This window comes from Dipodomys merriami, unplaced genomic scaffold (genome assembly GCF_024711535.1).
Source record: "Dipodomys merriami isolate MVZ:Mamm:240054 unplaced genomic scaffold, mDipMer1.0.p SCAF_32, whole genome shotgun sequence".
NCBI lineage: Eukaryota > Metazoa > Chordata > Mammalia > Rodentia > Heteromyidae > Dipodomys > Dipodomys merriami.
Window position 1 is genome coordinate 6448033 of NW_027204715.1, and position 23270 is coordinate 6471302.

Genomic DNA, 23270 nt, shown 5'->3' on the forward strand with positions numbered 1-23270 from the left:
TTTGCCACTGTCCTACCTAATCTTTTTTCCCTCCCAGTAACTGTGGTTGCAGGTGTATGCTACCTTGCTCAGCTTGGTAGTAGACATTGGAAGAGCCAGAGGAGGGACATTTGAGAACTGAAAAGTCTTATCTACTAAACAGAAATTTGAAACCATTTCCTCATGTGTTAATAGCAAGATTAAGTTTTATATAGATGTGTTCCAGAAGTGGTCTACTCCCGAGCCACATTCCTAGCCCTTTAGACTTTGAAGTTTATTTTTCAGGTAGTCTATCTGCCAGGTCCAGCCTTGGACTACAGTCCTGCCTCTGCCTTCAGCAGAGCTGGCTTTATAGGCTACCACCTCAGGTTGTTAGTTGAAGTGAGGTCTGACTGACTTTTTCTAGACCTAACTTCAACCTTTAGCCCTCAGAATCTTCAGATCCTGCAGAGCTGGGGCACCACACCCAAGTTAGATGGAGAATTTTTGTGTGTGTGCCAGTCTTGGGTCTTTTATTTTTTGGTCGGTCATAGGGTCTGACTCTGGGCCTGGGCGCTGTCCCTCAGCTCTTTAGCTCAAGGCTAACTAGCACGCTACCACTTGAGCCACAGCACCACTTCCAGCGTTTTTCTGCTTATGTTTTGCTGAAAAATCAAAACCAGGGCCTCATGCATGCGAAGCAAGCACTCTACCACTGAGCCAACTTCCCAGCTCTAGTCTTGGGTCTTGAACTCAGGGCCTGGGCACTGTCCCTGAGCTTTTTTTCTGTTCAAGGTTAGTGGTCTACCACTTGAGCCACAGCTCTACTTCTGGCTTTTTTGTGCTTAATTGGCGATAAGTCTCATGGACTGCTGGCTTCAAACTGTAATTCTCATATCTCAGCCTCTTAACTAGCTAGGATTACAGGTGTGAATACTGGTCCCCTACTCTAGAAGGAGATTTTTTTTGAAAACAGGTTTTTATCTTTTGTGGGGTGTGTTGTGTGTGTGTGTGTGTGTGTTTATAATTTTATTTAAAACAGGTGTTTTTGTGTCTGTGTCTGTATGTGTCTGTCTCTGTTTCCCCTGGGCTTGAACTCAGGGCCTGGGCACTGTTCCTGAGCTTTTTTGCTCAAGGCCTAGTGGCACACCTCCACTTCCAGTTTTGCTAAATAGAAAAGTTTTTTGTTTTTTTTTTTTTTTTTTTTTGATCGGTTTAGGGCTTGAACTTGGTTTGGGTGCTGTCCCTGAGCTCTTTCACTCAAGGCTAGCACTCTACCACTTTGAGCAACAGTGCCATTCTGATTTTCTGGTGATTAGTGGAGATGAGAGTCTCACTGACTTTCCTGCTGGGCTGGCTTTGAACTGTGATCCTCATGTCTCAGCCTCCTGAGTAGGAGTACAGGCGTGAGCTACTGACACCCTTGCTCTAATGGTCTTTGGACTTTAAACATATGTGGGCTTAGGCTTTTATATAACAAGGTGATCTGAAACCAAATACATTTAGAAAAGATGACCTTTACTAAAAAATCCAAGAAAAACAACTAAAAGTGATTCTGGAAGGTATTTATTTTTTGAATCCTAGTGGGGTTTGTGTTCAGTAGTTTTGTTTTTCTAGCAGGGAGATTGTGAAATAGAGCAAAGGTAAGACAAGTTAGCTAGATTTTTGGGCTCTTCTCTCGTCATAGGCTCCAGCAGGAGGAAATGGTGCAGAAAATGTGGCTGCTGATCAGCCTGCTAACCCGCCAGCTGAGAATGCAGTGGTTGGGGAGAACCCAGAAGCGCAGGATGATCAGGCAGAAGAGGAGGAGGAAGACAATGAGGAGGAGGATGACGCAGGTGTGGAAGATGCTGCCGATGCTAACAATGGAGCCCAAGGTATAATGCTGTTGTATGCTTCACCCTAAGGGTTGGCATTTTAATGTTTTCAAGTTCTATTTCAAAGTAAGTTTTGCTTTATTTTATCAAAATAGCATGTACAGATACCAGCACTAATAAGTATGTCTTTTTTTTCTGTGTTGTACAGAAAATTTTGCTTTACAGTTCTCTTTATAGAATGGATAGAGAAAACTATTGCTATTATTGTTGTTGTTGTTGTTGGTGGTGGTGGTGGTGGGGCTTGAACTCAGGGCCTGAACACAGTCCCTGAACTTTATAAACTCAAGGCTAGCATTCTACCACTTTGAGCTACAGCTCCACTTCCAGTTTTCTAGAGGCTAATTGGAAATAAGAGTCTCATGGACTTTCCTGCCCGGGCTGGCTTCTTGGAACTGCAATCGTTCGATCTCAGTTCCTGAGTCAGATTACAGGTGTTAGCTACAGGCACCCAGTGAAAATTATTTTTAAAAAAGGAATAGATCTTTTTTAGGGGGAAGAAATTAAGTGTAAGTTTATCTTGCTTCATTGCTTCTATTTTTATGGAGTTAAGTACAACTTCTTTTTATGAGCCATAAATTGGAAAAAAAATAAAGGTTCTTGGGAGTATGGGGTCTCTTGCTCAAAAAAACCCCAAAAAACCTAGAAGCATCTCGGAAGCCCCACTCTGCCAGCTGTGAGAGATGCCATCCTTGATAACTTGGGGTTTCCAAGTAGATGAGAGGACCTGTGTGGACCTGGGCACAGCCAGCTCCTATAGCTTCATTTGAACAAAACCCAGCAGAACAACATGGAGTACTGGGTGAAGTATTTCTGATGTCTTAAAAAGCTCATGGACACAAGGCACTAGTGGCTCATGCCTGTAATCCTAGCTATTCAGGAGGCTGAGATCTGAGGATCACAGTTCAAAACCAGCAGCCTGGGCAGGAAAGTTCATGAGATTTTGTTTGTTTTTTGGTTGGTTATGGTGCGTGCTTGAACTCTGGGCCTGGATGAGCACGTCCCTCAGCTCTTCAACTTTGAACCGTAATCCTCAAATCTTAACCTGAGTAGTTAGGATTACAGGCATGGCTCCATGAGACTCTTAACACACACACACACACACACACACACACACACACACACACACACACACACACACACACACACACACACACACACACACACACACACACACACACACACACACACACACACACACACACACACACACACACACACACACACACACACACACGGCTCCATGAAACTCTTAACACACACACACACGCATGGCTCCATGAAACTCTTAACACACACACACAAGCATGGCTCTATGAAACAACACACACACACTCACACACACACACACGTTTCCAGCCATCACCAACATCAGTTTTACTTTGATGCTGAGAATCTCTAGCTAGGCCTTGAATTCTGAGTTTAGCTTCATCTTGAGCAGCAACTGAGAGATGATGATATTTAACTTGAATTTAACTCATCTGGCTTCTTGCTATTGGACTTCACAATCTTTTTTGTGTGGGGGGAAGGGGGGAGTTGTGGGGCCTGAACTCTGGGCCTGGGCGCTGTCCCTCAGCTCTTCAGCTCAAGGCTAGTGCTCTACCACTTGAGCTACAGTGCCACTTTCAGCTTTTTTCTTTTTGCTTATGTGGTGCTGAGAAATTGAACCCAGGGCTTCATGCATGCAAGGCAAGCGCTCTACCACTGAGCCACAGGTTTGAACATACCTGGAGAGTTCGCTAAAGGCTAACACTCTTCCTTTCAGAGCCACAGTACTGCTTCTGATTTTCTGATGGTTAATTGGAGATAAGAGTCTCATGGACTTTCCTCCAGTGTTGGTTTTCAACCAGGATCCTCAGATCTCAGCCTCCTGAGTATCTAGGATTGCAGGTGTTAGCCACTGGCACCCTGCTGGACTTTACAATCTTGACGCTCATCATGGCCTTATCCTTGAGGGAGTACCACCTTAGGAAGAGCCCTGGGTTTCTTGAGAGCTTCTCATACCTCACAGCTCTAGAATTGATATTTGAAGTGTATGCAGGCCAGGTGCTACCCAAAGGCCTTTTTTCTTTTTTCATTTTCTAGCAGTGTCAACTCCAGAATGTAAAATAAGGTCCAAGACTAAATTTGCCAATCTGTTAGTAATAGTGCATGCCTCTCCTTTGCTCATACCACTACAGAGTTTTCCTGACAATTGCTACACTGCCTATCAGTTCACTTGACATTGTTCTTTGTCTCCTCAAGACTTTTTTTTTTTTGTCAGTCATGGGCTTGAACTCTGGGCCTGGGTGTTGTCCCTGAGCTCATCAGCTTAAGGCAAGCACTTGAGCCACAGTGCCACTTTGGTTTTTCTCTAGTTTATTGGAGATAAAAGTGTCACGGGCTTTCCTGCCCAGGCTGGCTTTGAACCTCGATCCTTAGATCGATCTTCAGCCTCCTGAGTAGCTAGGATTACAGACGTGAGCCAGTGGCGCCTGGCTCCTCCTTAAGACTTTTAAGTATATAAATAAATATAAAACAGCAGGTGTCTGCCTTGGTGTGGGGGTCCTAGTCTTAGGGAAGACTAGAATGTGTACATTGTGATAAGGGTGATAAAGGTTGCTCTGTATCTACAACTCAGGTGAGATCTAGTTTGCATGCAGATTGCCAGCAAGCTCAGAATAAGTATTTATTTATTATTTTTTGAGAAAGTAACTTTTGAGCTGAGTCCTAAAGGATGAGAAGAAATAGACCTTTGCAGAGAAAGGTTAAAGGAAAAAGTGAAAGACAGATTTGTCTGCCTTTCATACTTTTCCTCCCAGTGTAGGGGCTTGCTAGGCCACCGTTAGAGCCACACCACTATTTCTTTTGCTTTTATTGTTTATTAAGATAAAGTCTTGCTTTTGTTCAGACCTTCTGACTAGCTTGAATTCAAGACATGCACCATCACCACTCCTGGCCCCTATTCCCGCCCCCCACCTTTTCCTTCCTCCACTCCCACCCTTCTATTTTGCATAATCTCACTTTGAAACCCAGGCTAGTCTCAGCTCTTTGTCCTTCTATGCTAGGATTATATAGACGTGGGCCGCCTGTCCAGCTCTGCCTTTTATACTTTTATCCTCCACATCATTCAGAAAGTTCTAGTCTCTGGTTTCCTTACTCTTCTCAAATCATTAGATTAATTTCTGACTCAGAGCTACTGAATTCCTGTTGCAGTCTAGGATTACACACACATACACACAACACACACACACACACACACACACACAGATATATATTGATACATAGTATTTAACTAATAAAGAAACAGTATACAAATTTTAAATATGAGCCAGGTCCCAGTGGCTCCTGCCTATAATCCTAGCTACTCAGGAGGCTGAGGTCCAGAGGATCTAAATTTGAGTCCAGTTTAGGCAAAAAAGTCTATGAGACTTCATCGCCAGGTTAACCAGGAAAAAAAGGGTTAGAGGTATGACTCAAGTGGTATTGTGCCAGGTGGTATTGTGCCACCGACAAGGAGCAAGTCCCTGATGTGAGTTCAAGCCCTATACTGCTAATAAATAACAATTTAAAAGGTAGTTCGGCTTTCCAAAAGCTAGCTTATAAATGAAAGAGTTCTGTTATTTATTCAATTTTCATCAATAATCTTTAATCTGCAATTTATTTCTAGATGACATGAACTGGAATGCTTTAGAATGGGACCGAGCTGCAGAGGAGCTTACGTGGGAAAGAGTAAGATGTGTTTTAATCAGTGCATTTGGTGCATTTAGTCCTAGTGTATTTTAAAGTTGGGCATATTTCATTGTGTGCACTAATTTCATAGTTAATATTTGATGAAGATAGTTAATGGAATTTAACTTTACAGAAATCAAATGATATATTGTTTCTGGTTATGACACTGATGGTTGTCTTTTTATCTTCTGGTCTTTAGTACAAATATTGCTCTGTATGGGTAGTGTTTTACTTGAAATTGTAAACTTTTAGAAAACCAAATCGCAATTTAACTTTAATATTTTTATATTTTGCATATAATGATATAGTTCTATCATGTACTGGTTCTCTAATGTGAAGATGAAACCCTAGATAGAACCAAAGTAAATAATTGTAAAGATTTGGAATAATAGATCCTTAGCAGTAAAATTGTAGTAACACTTTTTATTATGAAAATCATAAGTATTGGAATGTAGTGGAGACGTGTGTAAAGAGACTGAAACAAAAATAAACCTTTTTGTAATAGTAGAAAATCCTGCTGCGGTTCAATTAATGCGTGTTATTACTATTATTTTAGATGCTAGGACTTGATGGGTCACTGGTTTTTCTGGTAAGTAAAACTTTTTTTTATTGTTGGTCATGGGGCTTGAACTCAGGACCTGGGGAATAGTCCTAAGATCTTTTGCCCAAAGCTAGCACTCTACTACTCTGAGCCACAGCTCTGCTTCCAGTTTTCTGGTGATTAATTGGAAATAAAGAGTCTCATTGGACTTTCCTGCCCAGGCTAACTTGGAACCAGAATTCTTAGATCTCAGCCTCCTCAGTAACTAGGATTACAGGCGTGAGCCACCAGTGCCCACCTAAAACTTAATTTTTTTTAAAAACAGAATTATGACCTTGTTATTTAGTTCAGCAACTTCAAGTGTACAGGGTTTGTTTCTTTGTTTGTATGCATACACACTCCTGTCCTCGAGTTTGAACTCAGGGCCTAGGTGCTGTCACTAAGATTTTTCACTCAAGGCTAGTGCTCTACCACTTTGAGCCATGGTGCCACTTCCTTCTAGTTTTCTAGTGGTTAATTGGAGAGAAGAATCTCACAGACTTACCTGCCTGGGTTGGCTTTGAACTGTGATCCTTAGATTTCAGCCTCCTGAGTAGCTAGGATTACCAGAGTTCGGCTTAAAGGGAAATTATTACATATTTGACTTTTAGGAAAGAAAATGAAGTCCACAGGTAATGGTAGTTAAAAAGATCTTGATCTTCTTTAAAGTTCAGTCTAGCAGTATTTAATACCTGTGCTGATGAGAACAAAGCAGCTTTGTATATTTTCACAGTGAGCACCATAGTCTGATCTCAGGTTGCTGTTGTTTGTTAACTAGGAACTCTGTTATGACTAAAGATTACAGTGTTAAGGGAACAGTTCTTGAAGGCGACATGCTGGTGTTCAGGTGATAGAATACAAAACGGCTTGGTGTGTGGGGTTTGAAAATCCTTGATTCCCCTCCACCTACCCCAGGAAGCATTTTTGTCTAAAACTTGAATTCTTTGAATAAATTATAACAATACAATTCATACCAACTTTTTCTGTTTTCTCTATATAACCATTTTACTTGGTGATACTGAGTTTTGAATTTAGGGCTTTATTCTTGGTAGGCAAGCACTCTTAACATTTGAGCCACACTCCCAACCTTTTGTTTTATCTACTTTTTGGATAGTGTCTCAAGGTTTGTGGGACTGTTAGTGGACTCAAGCATAACTGGGATTATAGACACATGCTACCATGCTTAGTTACATTATTTCATTAGGACAAGCTTTTTGAAGTGTACATTCTACAGGGTTTTTGTCCCTGAGCTCTTCAGCTCAAGGCAAGCGCTCTACCACTTGAGCCACAGCACCACTTCCGGTTTTCTGGTGGTTAATTGAAGATGAGTCTCATGGACTTTCCTTGCCTGGGCTGGCTTTGAACTGTGATCCTCAGATCTCAGCCTCCTGAGTAGCTAGGATGACAGGCGTGAGCCATGGGCACCCGACTTCTTCAGGTTTTGATATATCTTAACAGCTCATCTTCCAGAAGGACATTCAATATCATCTTATCTGCATGAAGAGGGGGTATGTGTGGTAGATAGAGATGACTAAAGGAGAAAGTGTACTAAGAAAATAATTTGTTTACTGAATATTTTTTGAGTATTATTGTGAACTAGGGTCAGCTTCTGAAGATACATTTAAAAAAGAGACTGCTACATTTGTTTGTATATTCTTCTTACACTGGGTCTGGGATACACCTAGCTTTGTAGGTGAATTAGCTAACATCATCACAGTGTTCCCTAAATGACCTCTTACTTAGGACACTTAGGGACAGATGGAAGTGGGTTGTATCACTGGCCAGAGGGCTGTTAGTAAATGGGGCATCATTAAACCACACTTTCTTTTCTCTGCTTTTTTCTGTACAAATAATCCCAGGAGCTCAAACACTTGATTTGCCAGACTGCCTTGTAGGAAGCTTAACAGCTATTTGTATTAGACACCCTTCCAGTTGGATTTATGGATAATTAGACAGGGAAAGAGAGTAATATTTTTTCTTTTTTGTTTAATTGGTGTGGGGCTTGAACTCAGGGCCTGGGTGCTGACCCTGAGACTCAAGACTAGCACTATATCACTTGAACTATACTGCCACTTCCAGTTTTTGAGTGGTTAATTGGAAGTAAGAGTCTCACAGGGACTTTGCTGCTTGAGCTAGCTTTGAACCACCATCCTTAGATGGTAGCTAGGATTACAGGCGTGAGCCATGGCACCTAACTGAGAGTAATCTTTTTAAAAAAGAATTATACTGTGTCATCCCTCCTGGAAGAAGAAAGGCCTAGATGATTGGGTTTCTAGTGATTGTCAGCATGGAGCATGGTTGAAGTGTTTATGACATAGTTAGAAGGACAGTCATCTTGAAGGTGGTAATATATCACCAGTGGACTAGGTGCCAAGTGAGAATGTGTTTCTGAGGATGTGTTTAAAGTGGTAGGGTACTTGAGTGTGAATTCAAAACTCCAGTACCACCTGTTCCCCAAAGGAAGAAAACAAGCCCATGCACCTAGGGAAAAGAGGAAGCAGAACAGAGAAGAGCCAGGTAGTTTTCCAAGGGGCAGGAGCCAAGCAGCAGTGACCTTTCCAAAGTCATGGAAACAGAATGGATACTGCAGTTTACATTCATATGTTGTTCAGCATCTGTGTGGATTTCAGATTTTTCTCCTTGACATGTTTCAGCCTTATTTAATTAAAATGAAATGTAATTTATGAAAATCCTGAGTTCAAACCCCAGTTTTAAAAAAATACAAAAATCCAAAGTTTGGTGAATTATTTCTCAAAAGGAAATGTTTATAAAAATTTATTTTTTCAGCTGGGCGCTGTTGGCTCACGCCTGTAATCCTAGCTACTCAGGAGGCTAAGATCTGAGGATCACAATTCAAAGATGGCCCAGGCAAGGAAAGTCCGTGAGACTCTTATCTCCAATAAACCACTAGGAAACCAGAAGTGGCACCGTGGCTCAACTGGTAATGTGCTCGCCTTGAGCTGAAGAACTGAGGGATAGCGCCCAAGCCCAGCGTTCAAGCCCCACGACAAACAAAAAAAAAATTTTTTTTCTACATGTAACATTGTGAACATTGAGTTTCTGATAAAAAGTGAAAAGTTGCACCTAAATTGCCAAATTGAAATATAACAAAGAGGGAAATTATGATTATTGTTTTTTTTTTTTTTTTGTCAGTCATGGGCTTGAACTCTGCTGGGCTTGGGCTCTGTCCCTTCACTCTTCAGCTCAAGGCGAGCACTCTACTGCTTGAGCCCACAGCGCCACTTTCTGGTGGTTTATTGGAGATAAGAGTCTCACAGACTTTTCTGCCAGGCTGGCTTTGAACTGTGATCCTCAGATCTCAGCCTCCTGAGTAGCTAGGATTACAGGCGTGAGCCATTGACGCCTGGCTGGGAATATTATTTTTCACACTTATCTGAAATTTAGCTATAACACTTAACCTGTAGCTAAATAAATAGAGTAGTCCAATTAACCATACCAAATGTGAATGGATTTTGCCTTATTCTCTTTTCCTTTAGGAACATGTCTTCTGGGTGGTGTCTTTAAATACACTGTTCATTCTTGTTTTTGGTAAGATGTGTTTATGCTTTTACTTCTTATGTATTATAATAGAAGTTTGATTTCCTAGAAGTCTGGTCAGAAGTTTTTGTTTATAATTTAGGAGTATTAAGGAATGTACAATAGAGGTTTAAAGACCAGATCTCTAATAGATTCACTCTGACTTTCTGAGCCAGTGGTGAAGTCATCCCTTTTCCACTGATTTGCTATGGGGTTAAATTACTGTTACCATAATTGAAAATAATTATATTTACTTGAAAAAGTAAAATTTGCCCAGCTTGAGGAAAATAGTATAAGATGTTTTATACTTATGTATGTGTATATATAAAGTTTATAAATGAATGAAAACTTGGTGAATTTTTTCTCAGGCGAAATGTTTATATAAATTTGCTTTTGTCTACATGTAACCTTGTCAACATTGGGTTTCATACATTATCTAATGAAAAGTTATACTTAAATTGCCGAATTGAAATTTAATATAGAAGGAAAATTATTTTTATCACTTAGTTACAGCTTAGATATAAAACTTAGCTATAGCTAAATAAAGTAGTCCAATTAAATATATCAAATACTTGGCTCTTTGAGTTTGTTCAACATGGTCTCCAACTCCATCTACTTGTATACAAATGACATAATTTTTTTCCTTATGACTGAGTAATATTCCATTGGGTGTGTATCATATTTTCTTTATCCATTCATCAGTTGTTGGACACCATTCAGCTATTGTGAACAAAGATGTAATAGACTGGTACTTACTGTTTTGATTATTAGACTTACTGAATCTTTTCCTTCCTTTAGCATTTTGCCCTTATCATATTGGTCACTTCTCCCTTGTTGGTTTGGGATTTGAAGAACATGTGAGTATAATACTTTCACCAAGCTTACCTTCATCAGTTATTCACAAATTATTATTTTCTGAGCTAGTAATATTCTGAAGAGTTACTTTATTTCTGTCTGCTCTGTGCAGAGGGCTTATTTTCTTTCCTTAGAAAAAAAAAGGCTAGCAGAAGCCAGCCTGGGCAGGAAAGTCTGTGAGACTCTTATCTCCAGTTAACCACCAGGAAACTGGAAGTGGTGCTGTGGGTCAAGTGGTAGAGCGCTTGACTTGAGCTGAGGAGCTCAGGCACAGTGCTCAGGCTCTGAGTTCAAGCCCCACGACCGACAAAAAAAAAAAAAAAAAGCTAACAGTTGCTTCAGAGATAGTTAAATCCTGTTGCTAGCTAACTGGTATGTGTGCAACACCATAATGTACTGTATTCCTGTGGTGGACTACTCTTCTACCCAATGCTCCTTTCTCTCCCTGCCTCAGGTGACCCATAGTGGATTTAAAGAGGTAACAGTTTGACTGACCAGTTTGTAAAAGGGAATAGAATATCTTAGAATAATAGGCTATCTTGTTTTTTAAAGAATTCGCTTAAGTTTTCTGTCCTTAATTTCTAAAGTAGATAGCTTATTAGATTACTGTTTATTGTAGGGGTCTTAGACCTCTTTTAAGGAAGAGCTGACTTGGATCTTGTGTTCACTTAGGATATAGGAATTACATTCAAGAACTTGAAAGGTTCATATGAGTGTTTTGATAAATTTTGACTTTACAAACTGTTACCATTTGCTTCTTGAGAATCTGGAACAAAAAGATAAACATGGGCTGTATTTGTCATTCTCTAAAGTCTATTCTGTGTCACTAAGAGTTTTGCAGTTACTTCTAAGGTAGGAAATAGGGTAGGTTGGCCAAATTGGGTGGTATGCTATTGTTTAGCAGTTGGCCTTTAGCAAATCCTCAGAGTGAGCTAGTAGCACAAGTTATAATCCAGTGGTGGTTTTTTTTTTTTTTTTTTGTCAAATTTCACTTTCTGTTATTCTGCAATATTTCTTGATCCTTTAGTAACATTTGGCAGCCCAAAAGGGATTTGATTGATTGATTAATTGATGAACTCAGAGCCTAGACACCGACCCTGAACTCTTTTGCTCAAGGCTAGCCCTCTACTACTTTGAGCCATAGCACCTAGTCTGGTTTTCTGTTGATTGATTAATTGATGATAAGAGTCTCAAGAACTTTTCCTGCCTGGGCTGGCTTTGAACCGTGATCCTCAGATTTCCACTTTCTGAGTAGCTAGGATTTCAGGCATAAGCCACTAGTGCCTGTCCCAAAGGGGATTTTTATAGGTATTTTCTAGTTAAATATTGTTAAGAGACCTTACTTTTTGCCATCTACATTGTTTAATTCAGTGACAAACTGGAGTATAGGCCATGTAGTAAAGCTAAATTATATCTCTTTGTGTTTCATTTGCAGGTTCAAGCATCTCACTTTGAAGGCTTAATCACAACCATAGTTGGATATATACTCTTAGCAATAACACTGATAATTTGTCATGTATCCTTTAATGAACCAAGTTGGGAATACAGTAATATTTATATGGAAGAGTTGGTCTCATTAAAAAAAAAGTTGTTTTCTTTCACCTTGTTCTCTTAGTAAAAGTTGAAGTCTTCGTGAGTATGTGTGTACATAATTTGCAGAAAATGAATTCTGATCCTTGGATGTATTAAGTTCAGTTTAAATCATTTCCTGCTTCTTTGTACACTTGAGTTTTCACTTTTTCCTTGACTAGGTGCTGCAGGGTTTGGCAACGCTTGTGAAATTTCATAGATCTCGTCGCTTGCTAGGAGTCTGCTATATTGTTGTTAAGGTAATTTGTAAGTTAAAACTGGAAATGGATTCTCTCTTTGTCTCTTTCTCTCCTTGGATGATATTTCTGACCTTTATTTTTGCTTTAGGTCTCTTTGTTAGTGGTGGTAGAAATTGGAGTGTTTCCTCTCATTTGTGGCTGGTGGCTGGATATCTGTTCCTTGGTGAGTTTATTTTATCATATAATTTCATAATTTTAGTTTTCAAAAGAGGAACTATTTAGAATGCTTGCATTTTAAAAGAAAGTAAATATTTGATAATTTGCTTATTTTTTGAATCATATCACTAGAATATTCAGTGGCTAATTTTCTGTACTTGATTTTTTTTTTTTGGATTTTGCACATATGCTTAGGATATTTTTATAGGAACTATCTTAATAACCATTGGAAATTTTTCTTACTCAATTTGCTCTCTTAACTTTGTGATAATGCTAGCTATTTCATTAAGATGTTAAACTTTAATGACTATTAGTGATAATTAAAAATATGTTGTATATAGAAAAACTTTGGTTCTAAGACTAACATTTAACCTTTCACCTTACTATTGGTTAAAATTTCTTGTGAATACAGACCTTTGTCTATATTGATAAAAAATTGTTTTGTTTGTTGGTCAGTCATGGGGCTTGAACTCAGGGCCTGGGTATTGTCCCTGAGCTTCATTGCTCAAGGCTTAGTGGTCTACCACTTTGAGCCACAGTGCTACTTGCTATTTTCTGGGTCTTAATTGGAGATAAGAGTCTCACAGGCTTTACTGCCTGCCTGGGCTGGCTTCAAACCTCAATCCTCAGAACTCAGCCCCCTGAGTAGCTAGGATTACAAGCGTGAGCCACCAGTGCCCCGCTCAAAATAGTTTTTAAAGCTGGGTACCTGTGGCTCGTTCTAATAATACTAGGTACCTAGGGGGCTGAGATTTGGGGGATTGCAGCTCAAGATCAGCCCAGACATATATAGTGAACTTTTTAACAGCCAACAGCTATATAAGGTAGCATGTGCCTTACCTCCCATGTAGGAGACTGAGATTGTGGCTCCAAGACAGCCCATACACAAAAGTCCACAAGACTATGTCAGTGGCAGGAAGTGCCACATGGTGGCATATGCCTGTCTTCTCATCTACAACAGAAAGCTGAAAATAAATGGTCCAGATCCAGGTGAGCACCTAAGCAGGAAGCCAGACGTTGTCTCAGAAAGAGCCAGTGCACCTACGTGCTGGTGGCTCATACCTATATTCTCAGCTACTCAGGAGGCAGAGATCTAAGGATCATGGTTCAAAGCTAGCCCACACAGGAAAGTCTGTGAGACTCTTACCTCCAGTTAATCACTAAAAAGCTGGAAGTGGAGCTGTGAGTCAAGTGGTAAAGCACCAGCCTTGAACAAAAAACCTCAGGGACAGTATCCAGGCCCTGGTACAGTAAAGACAAAAAACATGAGTGTAAGAAAGAGCTGGAAGCATGGCTTAGTGGTAGAGTGCCTGCTTAACAAAGCCTGAGGCCCTGAGTTTAAACCCCAGTACTATCAGAAAATAAGCTTAAAAAAATTAACAATAACAGTATTAGTAAAACTTGTAAACTGATTGGTTTGTCATTCTTCATGTTGAAAATTTTAAAATGTTGTATACATGTAAAAGGCAGTAAACCCTGCACTTTGAGAAAATTGCACCTCGTGTAGATTCTTTAGTTCTTGGAAGGTGGAAATATTACTTAGGCAAATGTAAAGTAGTACAAATCTTACCTGTTCACTTTTGGCTTAGGAAATGTTTGATGCTACTTTAAAAGATCGAGAACTAAGTTTTCAGTCAGCTCCAGGGACTACGATGTTTCTACATTGGCTAGTCGGGATGGTGTATGTGTTCTACTTTGCCTCCTTCATTTTGTTACTGAGAGAGGTAAGTTCAGCAGGGAAATGCTGACATTGCATGCTTTTGAAAAGGAAGTTTTTCTTTGCCAATCAGTCATGCTTAAAGGCTATAATGGTTTCCTAACACATAGTTTGTAGTATTGGAACTTAGCTTGGTTGTTTTGAACTATTTTCAGATGTTTGTGTCAAAAACTTGTCAATGTAAGTTGGGCACCTGTGGCTCATGCCTGTAATCCTAGCTACTTAAGCTGAGATCTGAGAGGATTGCCATTCAAAGCCAGCCCAGGCAGTAAAGTTTGTGAGGCCCAATTCTCCAATTAACTACCAAAAAGCTAGAAATAGAACTGTAGCTCAAGTGGTGGAGCACTAGCCTTGAGCAAATAAAGCTCAGGGAAAGTACCCAGGCTCTGAGTTCAAGTACAGAGGTCGGCACCAAAAAATAAATATGTTGTCAAGGTGAACATTTTAAAGATGATTAGATTGAGAAAGTACTTTATCTTGTGCCTATCTTACTTACTCTATAATGTAAACTCTTAAGTTTGTGGACTAAGATTAAAGGAGATATACTGGAAATAATCCCAAAGGATAAGGACTTAAGAATTGAACATGTAGAATGGTTTTGAAATAGGTACCTCGAGTATAGAATTACAGTATAAAGATCCACTATGATGCTAGTTTTTTTGCCATCAGTACCTTTACTAATGCAGTTTTCAGAATCTGCTTCTTAATGATTTGAAGATGGAGAAAGCAGATTAGTACAAACTCGGTATCAAATTGTGTCTTACATGCAGGGGTAATAAGCATACTTTCAGTTCTCAGTTCTTGGGTGTGAACAAGATCATTAACAAGTCAGCTTATTCTACTGAGACTGGTGATGGAGATGTGCAGGGCTAAAGGAACAAATTGACATGTACAGTGGGGATTGAATACAAAAATCATGAAGGCTGGGGCTAGGGCTGGGAAGGTGGCTCAGTGGTAGAGCACTTGCCTTGCATGCATAAGGCCCTGGGTTCTATTCCTCAGCACCACATAAGCAGAAAATGCTGGAAATGGTGCTGTGGCTCAAGTGGTAGAGCGCTAGCCTTGAGCTGAGGAGCTGAGGGACAGTGCCCAGGTCCAGAGTTCTGGCCCCACAACTGACCAAAAAAAAAAAAAAAAAAAAAAAAAAAAGAAGGCTGAATGCTGTTTTCTGTATACTTTGCTCTTTGAAAGATTTGAAGAGGCAAATCATGCAATGGAAGCTTGTATTCTTTTCTTTGAAACAAGTGATTGAACTAAACAACAAATACAGTGGTGGGGAAGACTGAATTCAGGGCCTTGTACTTGCTAGGCAAGTATTTTTCCATTGGGCTCAGATCCCCAACCTCCTTGAATGAGTTTTTCAAAACTACAATTGTCTGAACTCTTTTTTTTTAAATTATTTTTTATTGTGAAAATACTGTACAGAGGGGTTACAATTACATGGGCAAGATAATGAGTACATTTCTTTTTTTTTTTTTTTTTGGGTCTGGTCGTGGGGCCTGAACTCTGGGCCTGGGCGCTGTCCCTCAGCTCTTCAGCTCAAGGCAAGCGCTCTACCACTTGAGCCACAGCGCCACTTGGGCTTTTTGCTTATGTGGTGCTGAGGAATTGAACCCAGGGCCTCATGCATGCAAGGCAAGCGCTCTACCATTGAGCCATCTTCCCAGCCCATGAGTACATTTCTTATCAAGCATTGTAGCCTCATCCTTTGTTTCCCCTTCCCATCCCTTCCCAGCCTCCCCCTGCCCCCCATGAACCCTTAAATTATACTGTTAAGTGGTAAGATACAATGTTTTATGATGAATTTTAAATTTTGTTAGTGTGATAGAATTTTGTTGGTAAAGAATCCTAGTATTAGCTGGACATTGATGATTCTCACTTGTAATCTCTGTTCAGGAGACTGAGATCTGAGTATCTCAGTTCAAAGCCAGCTTGGGCAGGAAAGGCTGAGAGACTCTTATTTCTAGTTGAGCATCTAAAAACTGGAGTGGAGCTGTGGCTCAAAGTAGTAGAACACTAGCCTTGAGCAAAAATGCTCAGCAACTACTCTCAGGCCCCGAGTTCAAGCCCCAAAACCAATTAGAAAAAAAAAAGTCCTAGAGTTAAGCCTTAGAGATCCTATGTGAGGGTATGACTCAGTGCTAGACTGCCGGCCTAGCACATGCAAGGACCTAAGCTCAAACCCTAGTACTACTCTACCTTCTGCCCTCCTCACCCACCCCCCGTGGGGACAAAAACTTTATAGGTCATATATTGTAACCTCTTTTAGTTGGAGAAATAGAGATTTTGGCAAATTAGATACTTTATACAAGGTATATTCTAGAATTACTTGAATCTTGACAGGCTAGAACCCAGACTCACTTATTACTTATTACCATTAACTCCCATACAGTTCTTGTGTGATGATTTCCCATTTAAAAGGGGAAGAGGATGTAGGGAATGAAATAAGGACAGAGTATATAGTGTTTCTTAATTAAGATAACTTTTTTTTTTTTTGGTGGGTCGTGGGGCTTGAAGTCTGGGCTTGGGCACTGTCCTTGCACTCTTTAGCTCAAGGCGAGCGCGCTCTATCGCTTGAGCCACAGCGCCACTTCCGGTTTTCTAGTGGTTTATTGGAGATAAGAGTCTCACGGACTTTCCTGCCTGGGCTGGCTTTGAATGGCGATCCTCAGATCTCAACCTCCTGAGTAGCTAGGATTACAGGCATGAGCCACCGGTGCCCAGCTTTAAGATAACTCTTTTGGGGAAGCATAAGACTGAAATCAGATCTTATGTGGACATTTATAAATTGCCAAGTAATGCAATTACTACAGTAATACTAACGGTTGTATTTGATACAATAATATTACTAGATGGTATAATAAAAGTATGTACTAATGGTTGTATGTATTCAACACAATAATATTGCTAGGTGATAAGTAATAGTATGTAGTAATGGTTGTATGTATTTAATACAATAACATTAGGTGCTACAGTAATAGTACTAATAGTTGTATGAATTCAACACAATAGTAAAAAGTAATAGTATGTATGAACAGTTACTAGTGGTTGTATTTGATACACGAGTTGATAAAATAATAGTACTAGTAATGGCTGTATGTCCCAACTTATATTTCTTTATAAGTTAGACCCAATGAGTCACTTATAAACATCAAACAGAGCAGTGTTCTTAGAGGTTCTAGTTAGGACTTTCTTTTTCCTCATGAATTTTCTGGGGCTCATTTTAGATGCCAGAATAATTTTCTGTTAATGTTATAGCTCATGTACAGAGCCTGAAGATATTACTGAATATTTATAACAAAATATATTTTCAGGTACTTCGACCTGGTGTTTTGTGGTTTCTAAGGAATTTGAATGATCCAGATTTTAACCCAGTACAAGAAATGATCCACTTACCTATTTATAGACATCTCCGAAGATTTATTTTGTCAGTGGTGAGTAAATCTTCAGATTAAAAATTTTCACATATGGGCTGGAAAGGTGGCTCAGTGGTAGAGTGCTTGCCTTGCATGCATGAGGCCCTGGGTTCGATTCCTCAGCACCACATAAGCAAAAAGAAAAAAGCCGGAAGTGGCACTGTGGCTCAAGTGGTAGAGCGCTAGCCTTGAGCTGAAGAGCTGAGGGACAGCGCCCAGGCCCAGAGTTCAGGCCCCACGACCGGACCCCAAAAAAAAAAAAAAAAAAAAAGTTAAAAAAAATTTTTTTTCACATATATGGTTATTTTTATTTATATATATTTTTTGTTTTGGGGGAATATTTTTTAGATCAGGAGGACAGCATATTGAATAACATCTAAGCTTTTGAAGAGTTTGTCAATTATTTGTCTTATTGTTTATATTCTTAAAAATAAATAATAAAGCAAAAATGCCAAATTATGAATTTGCCATAACTTGTCAAATTGTGGATGCCTATATTACATTAAATTTGCAGTAGTAACTATTAATAGGTTGTCACATGTGGTGGTGCATGCCCATGTTCTCAGTACTTGGGAAGCAGAGTCAGGAGGAATGTGAATTTGAAGCCAGACTGGGTTATATATAGCAAGACTTTGTCTCAAAAAAGCAAAAGGGACTAAGGTGGGAAAATCAATAAAAAATAAGCCTCTATTGAAAGAAACTAAAAACTCTACCCCAACTGGAAGAAAGAATTGCTAATTAAATCTTAAGTTTTTCCAAAATACAATTGCTTCCTTTGTAAACTTAATGGTTGATTTGATGTCAGTGCTGGAAATTTAACCCCCCTTGTGTGCTGCTAATCAGGTGCTCTACCTAAGCTACTCCCTTAGCCCTTTTGGAAATTTTTATAGCCTTTAATATAGGTCATGTCTTACATGGTTACAGGTAATTTATTTAGTTGTAATGAGTTGTACTAGAGAGAAGTACACACTGTTCATTGATTACCCCGTGGTTCTTATTTTAGTTCTTGTGACTAGAGAGCAGGGCAAACTCTTCCATCGAGGAGAGTAGCCATCTTCAGCATACAGTTTTATACACTGTGACCCAAGGATTTCTTGTACAAGGGAGGATCACTCCAGTTTTGAGTGACACTGGCTTGGACTTGGTTGCATATGTTTGGAAGCCCCCTTTTCTTCATGGGAGTGACAAGTACTTACAGTGGGGTTGTGTCATTTCTTTCTGCAGATTGTCTTTGGCTCCATTGTACTCCTGATGCTTTGGCTTCCTATACGCATAATTAAGAGTCTACTGCCTAATTTTCTTCCCTACAATGTCATGCTCTATAGGTAAGTTTTGTTTTTAATTTTTTGTGGTTCTGGGAATTGAATGCAGGGGTTCATGTATGCTAGGGCAACTGTGCCTGCATCCCTACATGGCAGTCTTGAAAAGTTAGAAAGCTTTACTTATCACTGATAGGATTTAATACTCAGATTACAGCAAACATTTAAAATATACATTTCTTACAGATTTTAGAAATCATCTCACAGTTACATCTTGTCATATTGTAGATCACATGAATATTAGTTTGCTAGTTTTTTCTGCATATAGTATGTATTTGTTCAGCATTGGAGTGTTTTACCACTTAATGGGAGTATATTAATAGCATCATTGAAAAGCACACCATAAGGCATGAAGCCAAAGGTGCACATTTAATTATGGATTAAGAATAGGATATAGGAGTAAAGGAGGGATAATAGAGTGTGTGAATATGATCAAAGTATATTATGTGTAGATGTTATGATGAAACGTCTGTGTATAATATATACCAATTAAGAAAACAGGATGTAAGGTTTAATTTTAATTTACCTGTGGCCCAATCTGTACACCTCTTCTTTATAGTCCCTTTTTAGTGGTTTATACTGTCCCATAGTATCATCCCTATTGAACACAGGGGGCTTGCTTCCTCAAATTTACTTCTATACATCTTTTAAGTATTGTCAATTCTGATATGAAGATCTCTTACTGATCCATTTGATATACCTCTTACTTAAGCCCCTTTTTTGCTTTCTACTTACAAGCTGTTTCCAACACTGCTGCTGCTAGCTTGTCTAAATATTTGATTATGTTACTCCTCTGTTTAATTATAAGCAGTTTCTGTGTACTATATATGATATTATCTAGATCAGTAGACATGTTATAACATGTTATAACACTGCCTATTAGCATATTGTCCAGCATTGTCTTGGGTCCAGTCATGGGGCCTGAACTTTGGGCCTGGGCGCTGTCCCTCAGCTCAAGGCTAGCGCTGTACCACTTGAGCCACAGCACCACTTCCGGCTTTTTCCTTTTTGCTTATGTAGTGCTGAGGAATCGAACCCAGTGCCTTAGTCATGCAAGGCAAGCGCTCTACCACTAAGCCACCTTCCCAGCCCCAAGTCCAGCATTGTCTTATATAGACTTTGTTTCGTAGCCATGTCATGCTGCTGCTGAGTTTTTCACTGTTCCTTTGTCTTTCATTTATATTTGCTTGCTACACTTTTGTTTTCGCTCAAAAATCCAGTTAAGGAGCCGGGCGCTGGTGGTTCACGCCTGTAATCCTAGCTACTCAGGAGGCTGAGATCTGAGGATCGCGGTTCAAAGCCAGCCCGGGCAGATGAGACCGTGAGACTCCTATCTCCAATAAACCACCAGAAAACCGGAAGTGGCATTGTAGCTCAAAGTGGTAGAGCGCTGGCCTTGAGCTGAAGAGCTGAGGGACAGCGCCCAGGCCCAGAGTTCAAGCCCCACGACCGACCCAAAAAAAAAAAAAAAATCCAGTTAAGGTTTTATTTCCCCTAACCAGAACAAATCATAATTTTATCCTTCAAAAACTGTCTCCATTGTTAAACCTAACTCTTTTTATAGCATTCATTATATTATATTAAAAATATTTATTGCTTTATCCAGGATAAAATAAATAATTTATTTGGATCTTAATGTCTTATAGCAGGACCATAATTGTTCAAAAACAAAAGGTTTATTGTTGCATATGCAGTAAAATCTCAGATTTGTATTCATTAAATTAGAACTCTTAATTAAATTAGATTTGTGTCTTGATTTTTTTTAAATGGCAGAAAAATACTAGGGACTCATTCAAAATGGAACATGTCTTTTACTTTTTAAACAATTACTCTTGAAATAGATTATATATATATATATATATATATATATATATATATATAAGGTTAGGACTTTTGTCAATTTAGAGGTTAATTCTCTCATTTTTCACTTGATAAATAGTATGAGATCCAGGAAACAAAAATCTAGCTCTACGCTAGCCTTGAATTGAAGAATTGAGGGAGTGCCCAGGCCCGTAGTTTAAGCCCCAATGACAGACAATAAATAAAAAATAAATAAATGAATAAATAAATAATCTGGCTTTATGTACTATTGGGGTAAACTCATTGGGATAAGTGGGTTATACCTTAAAGTTTACAAAGCTCTTTTTTATTCTAACTATTAGAATTTAGGGTTCAAAATATGTGCTGGATACAGTGAACAAAACAAGAATCAAGAAATCCCTCATCTCGGCATCAGTGGCTCACATCTGTAATCCTAGCTCCTCAGAAGGCTGGGATCTGAGGATTACTGTTTGAAGCCAGTCTGGTCAGGAAGTCTGTGAGACTCTTATCTCCAATTAACCAACCAAAATTGGAAGCTGGGGCTGGGAAGGTGGCTCAGTGGTAGAGCGCTTGCCTTGCATGCATGCGGCCCTGGGTTCGATTCCCCAGCACCACATAAGCAAAAAGAAAAAAAGCCAGAAGTGGTGCTGTGGCTCAAGTGGTAGACGGCTAGCCTTGAGCTGAAGAGCTGAGGGACAGCGCCCAGGCCCAGAGTTCAGGCCCCACGACCAGACCCAAAAAAAAAAAAAAAAAAGCTGTGGCTCAGGACTTGAACAGAAAGCTCAGGGACAGCACCCAGGCCGTGAGTTCAAGTACTGGCATACACAAAAGAAGAAACATCTCTGCTCTTGTGGATATTGTTACATGTGTGGCAGGAAGACAAACTTTAAAACAGATTAAATGAATATAATTTCCCAATGATTATAAGTACTGCAGGGGAAAATTATACTAAGGAAAGAGAAGAGAGAGAGAGAATAGTCAGATGCATCCCTGATGGCAGAGTGTCCTTGCAGGCTGTCAGGCAAGGATAACAGCATCTGTGTCTGAGGAACAGCAGGGAAGGAATTTTGTCTGTGAAGAAGGGGGGAAATTAGGGAGTTGGTCTTGAAATGAGGGAGGCCATGGAAGCCAGCTCCTGGAGGGCCTTGGATAGGCAACCACCTTACCTTGGTGAGTCACAATGCCTGTGTACAACTAAGATGATCACTGACTGCTGAGATGGAAAGAGATATAATCAGTATCATCAGTTCTGTAGTAGGAGGACAACACAGTGATCATGGTAGGAAGTGTGTGAGGGTGGCAGAGCTGGAGGAGTAGCAGTGGAGGCCAGGAAGAAGTTAAGATTTAGGATAGCATTAAGGAACAGTCATTAGGATTCTAGCTGTTTAAACGTAAGGTATGAAGGAGGAGACAAAGATCAAAAGTTGGAAGGAGGGCTGGGAAGGTAGCTCAGTGGTAGAGTACATGCCTTGCAAGCATGAGGCCCTGAGTTCGATTCCTCAGCACCACATAAACAGAAAAAGCCGGAAGTGGCGCTGTGGCTCCAATGGTAGAGCACTAGCCTTGAGCTGAAAAGCTGAGGGACAGCGTCCAGACCCAGAGTTCAGGCCCCATGACTGGCAAAAAAAAAAAAAAAAGTTGGAAGGATGGGGATGCATTTCCTGAGATGAACCAGACTTTGGGATAAGCAGAAGTAAAGGGGGAAAAAATGGGAAATTGGATACTGAGCATGGCCATTTGAAGTTGTCTAGTATATGTCTGTGTGAATGCTGAGCTGGAACTTCGGCTGGGAAGGTGGCTCAGTGGAAGAGTGCTTGCCTTGAATGCATGAGGCTCTGGGTTCGAATCCTTAGCACCAGAAAAAGCCAGAAGTGGTGCTATGGCTCAAGTGGTAGACCGCTAGCCTTGAGTTGAGTGACAGCGTCCAGGCCTAGAGTTCAGGCCCCACGACCAACAAAGAAAAAGAAGGAAAAAAAGGAGTTAAGGAAGATTGCTCAGTAGTAGATGGAAATATCAAGGTGATATTTCAAGGTCAAATTTACACAGAGAGCAAGCTTGAGAGAGGACAAAGCATGAGCCCTTCATTGTTCCCAGATTGGGAAGATGAAGGGGAACAAATTGATCTTGGAAGATGTTCAGGGAGAAAGTGTTATGAGGACAGATGTGTGTGTGTGTGTGTGTGTGTGTGTGTGTGTGTGTGTTAGATATTAGTGTATATTATAGATACATATAACATATGCATATATAAGTATGCTACTAGTACAACAAAGCACCAAACCTGAGCATCAGTTTAGCAACAGAGGGCATTGGCACCTCTTACCAGGAACAAATTTAGTGGGATTTCTGGGTAAAGCCGTAGTGAGTTGGAGAGAAAATGGAGGATGTAAGGAGAAACTGAGTTCATTTGACTTTTATTTTTTAAATCTCATTAAATATTTGGAATATTCTAGTTATAATGGAAGATAGAATTCATAATAATTCATGGCTTTTTGTGATT

General features: G+C 39.8%; 1 protein-coding gene across 1 annotated transcript in view; it reads left to right on the top strand.

The window, feature by feature from the left end:
* Marchf6 (membrane associated ring-CH-type finger 6) overlaps positions 1–23270 on the top strand; it is a 77903-nt gene that overhangs the window by 27906 nt on the left and 26727 nt on the right. Inside the window, exons 7-17 of the mRNA XM_070042182.1 lie at positions 1646–1835; positions 5482–5543; positions 6100–6132; positions 9621–9672; positions 10459–10517; positions 11951–12031; positions 12276–12344; positions 12433–12507; positions 14090–14224; positions 17532–17651; positions 18858–18958. Coding sequence (XP_069898283.1) covers positions 1646–1835; positions 5482–5543; positions 6100–6132; positions 9621–9672; positions 10459–10517; positions 11951–12031; positions 12276–12344; positions 12433–12507; positions 14090–14224; positions 17532–17651; positions 18858–18958 — 977 coding nt within the window. The remainder of the gene's footprint in view (positions 1–1645; positions 1836–5481; positions 5544–6099; positions 6133–9620; positions 9673–10458; positions 10518–11950; positions 12032–12275; positions 12345–12432; positions 12508–14089; positions 14225–17531; positions 17652–18857; positions 18959–23270) is intronic.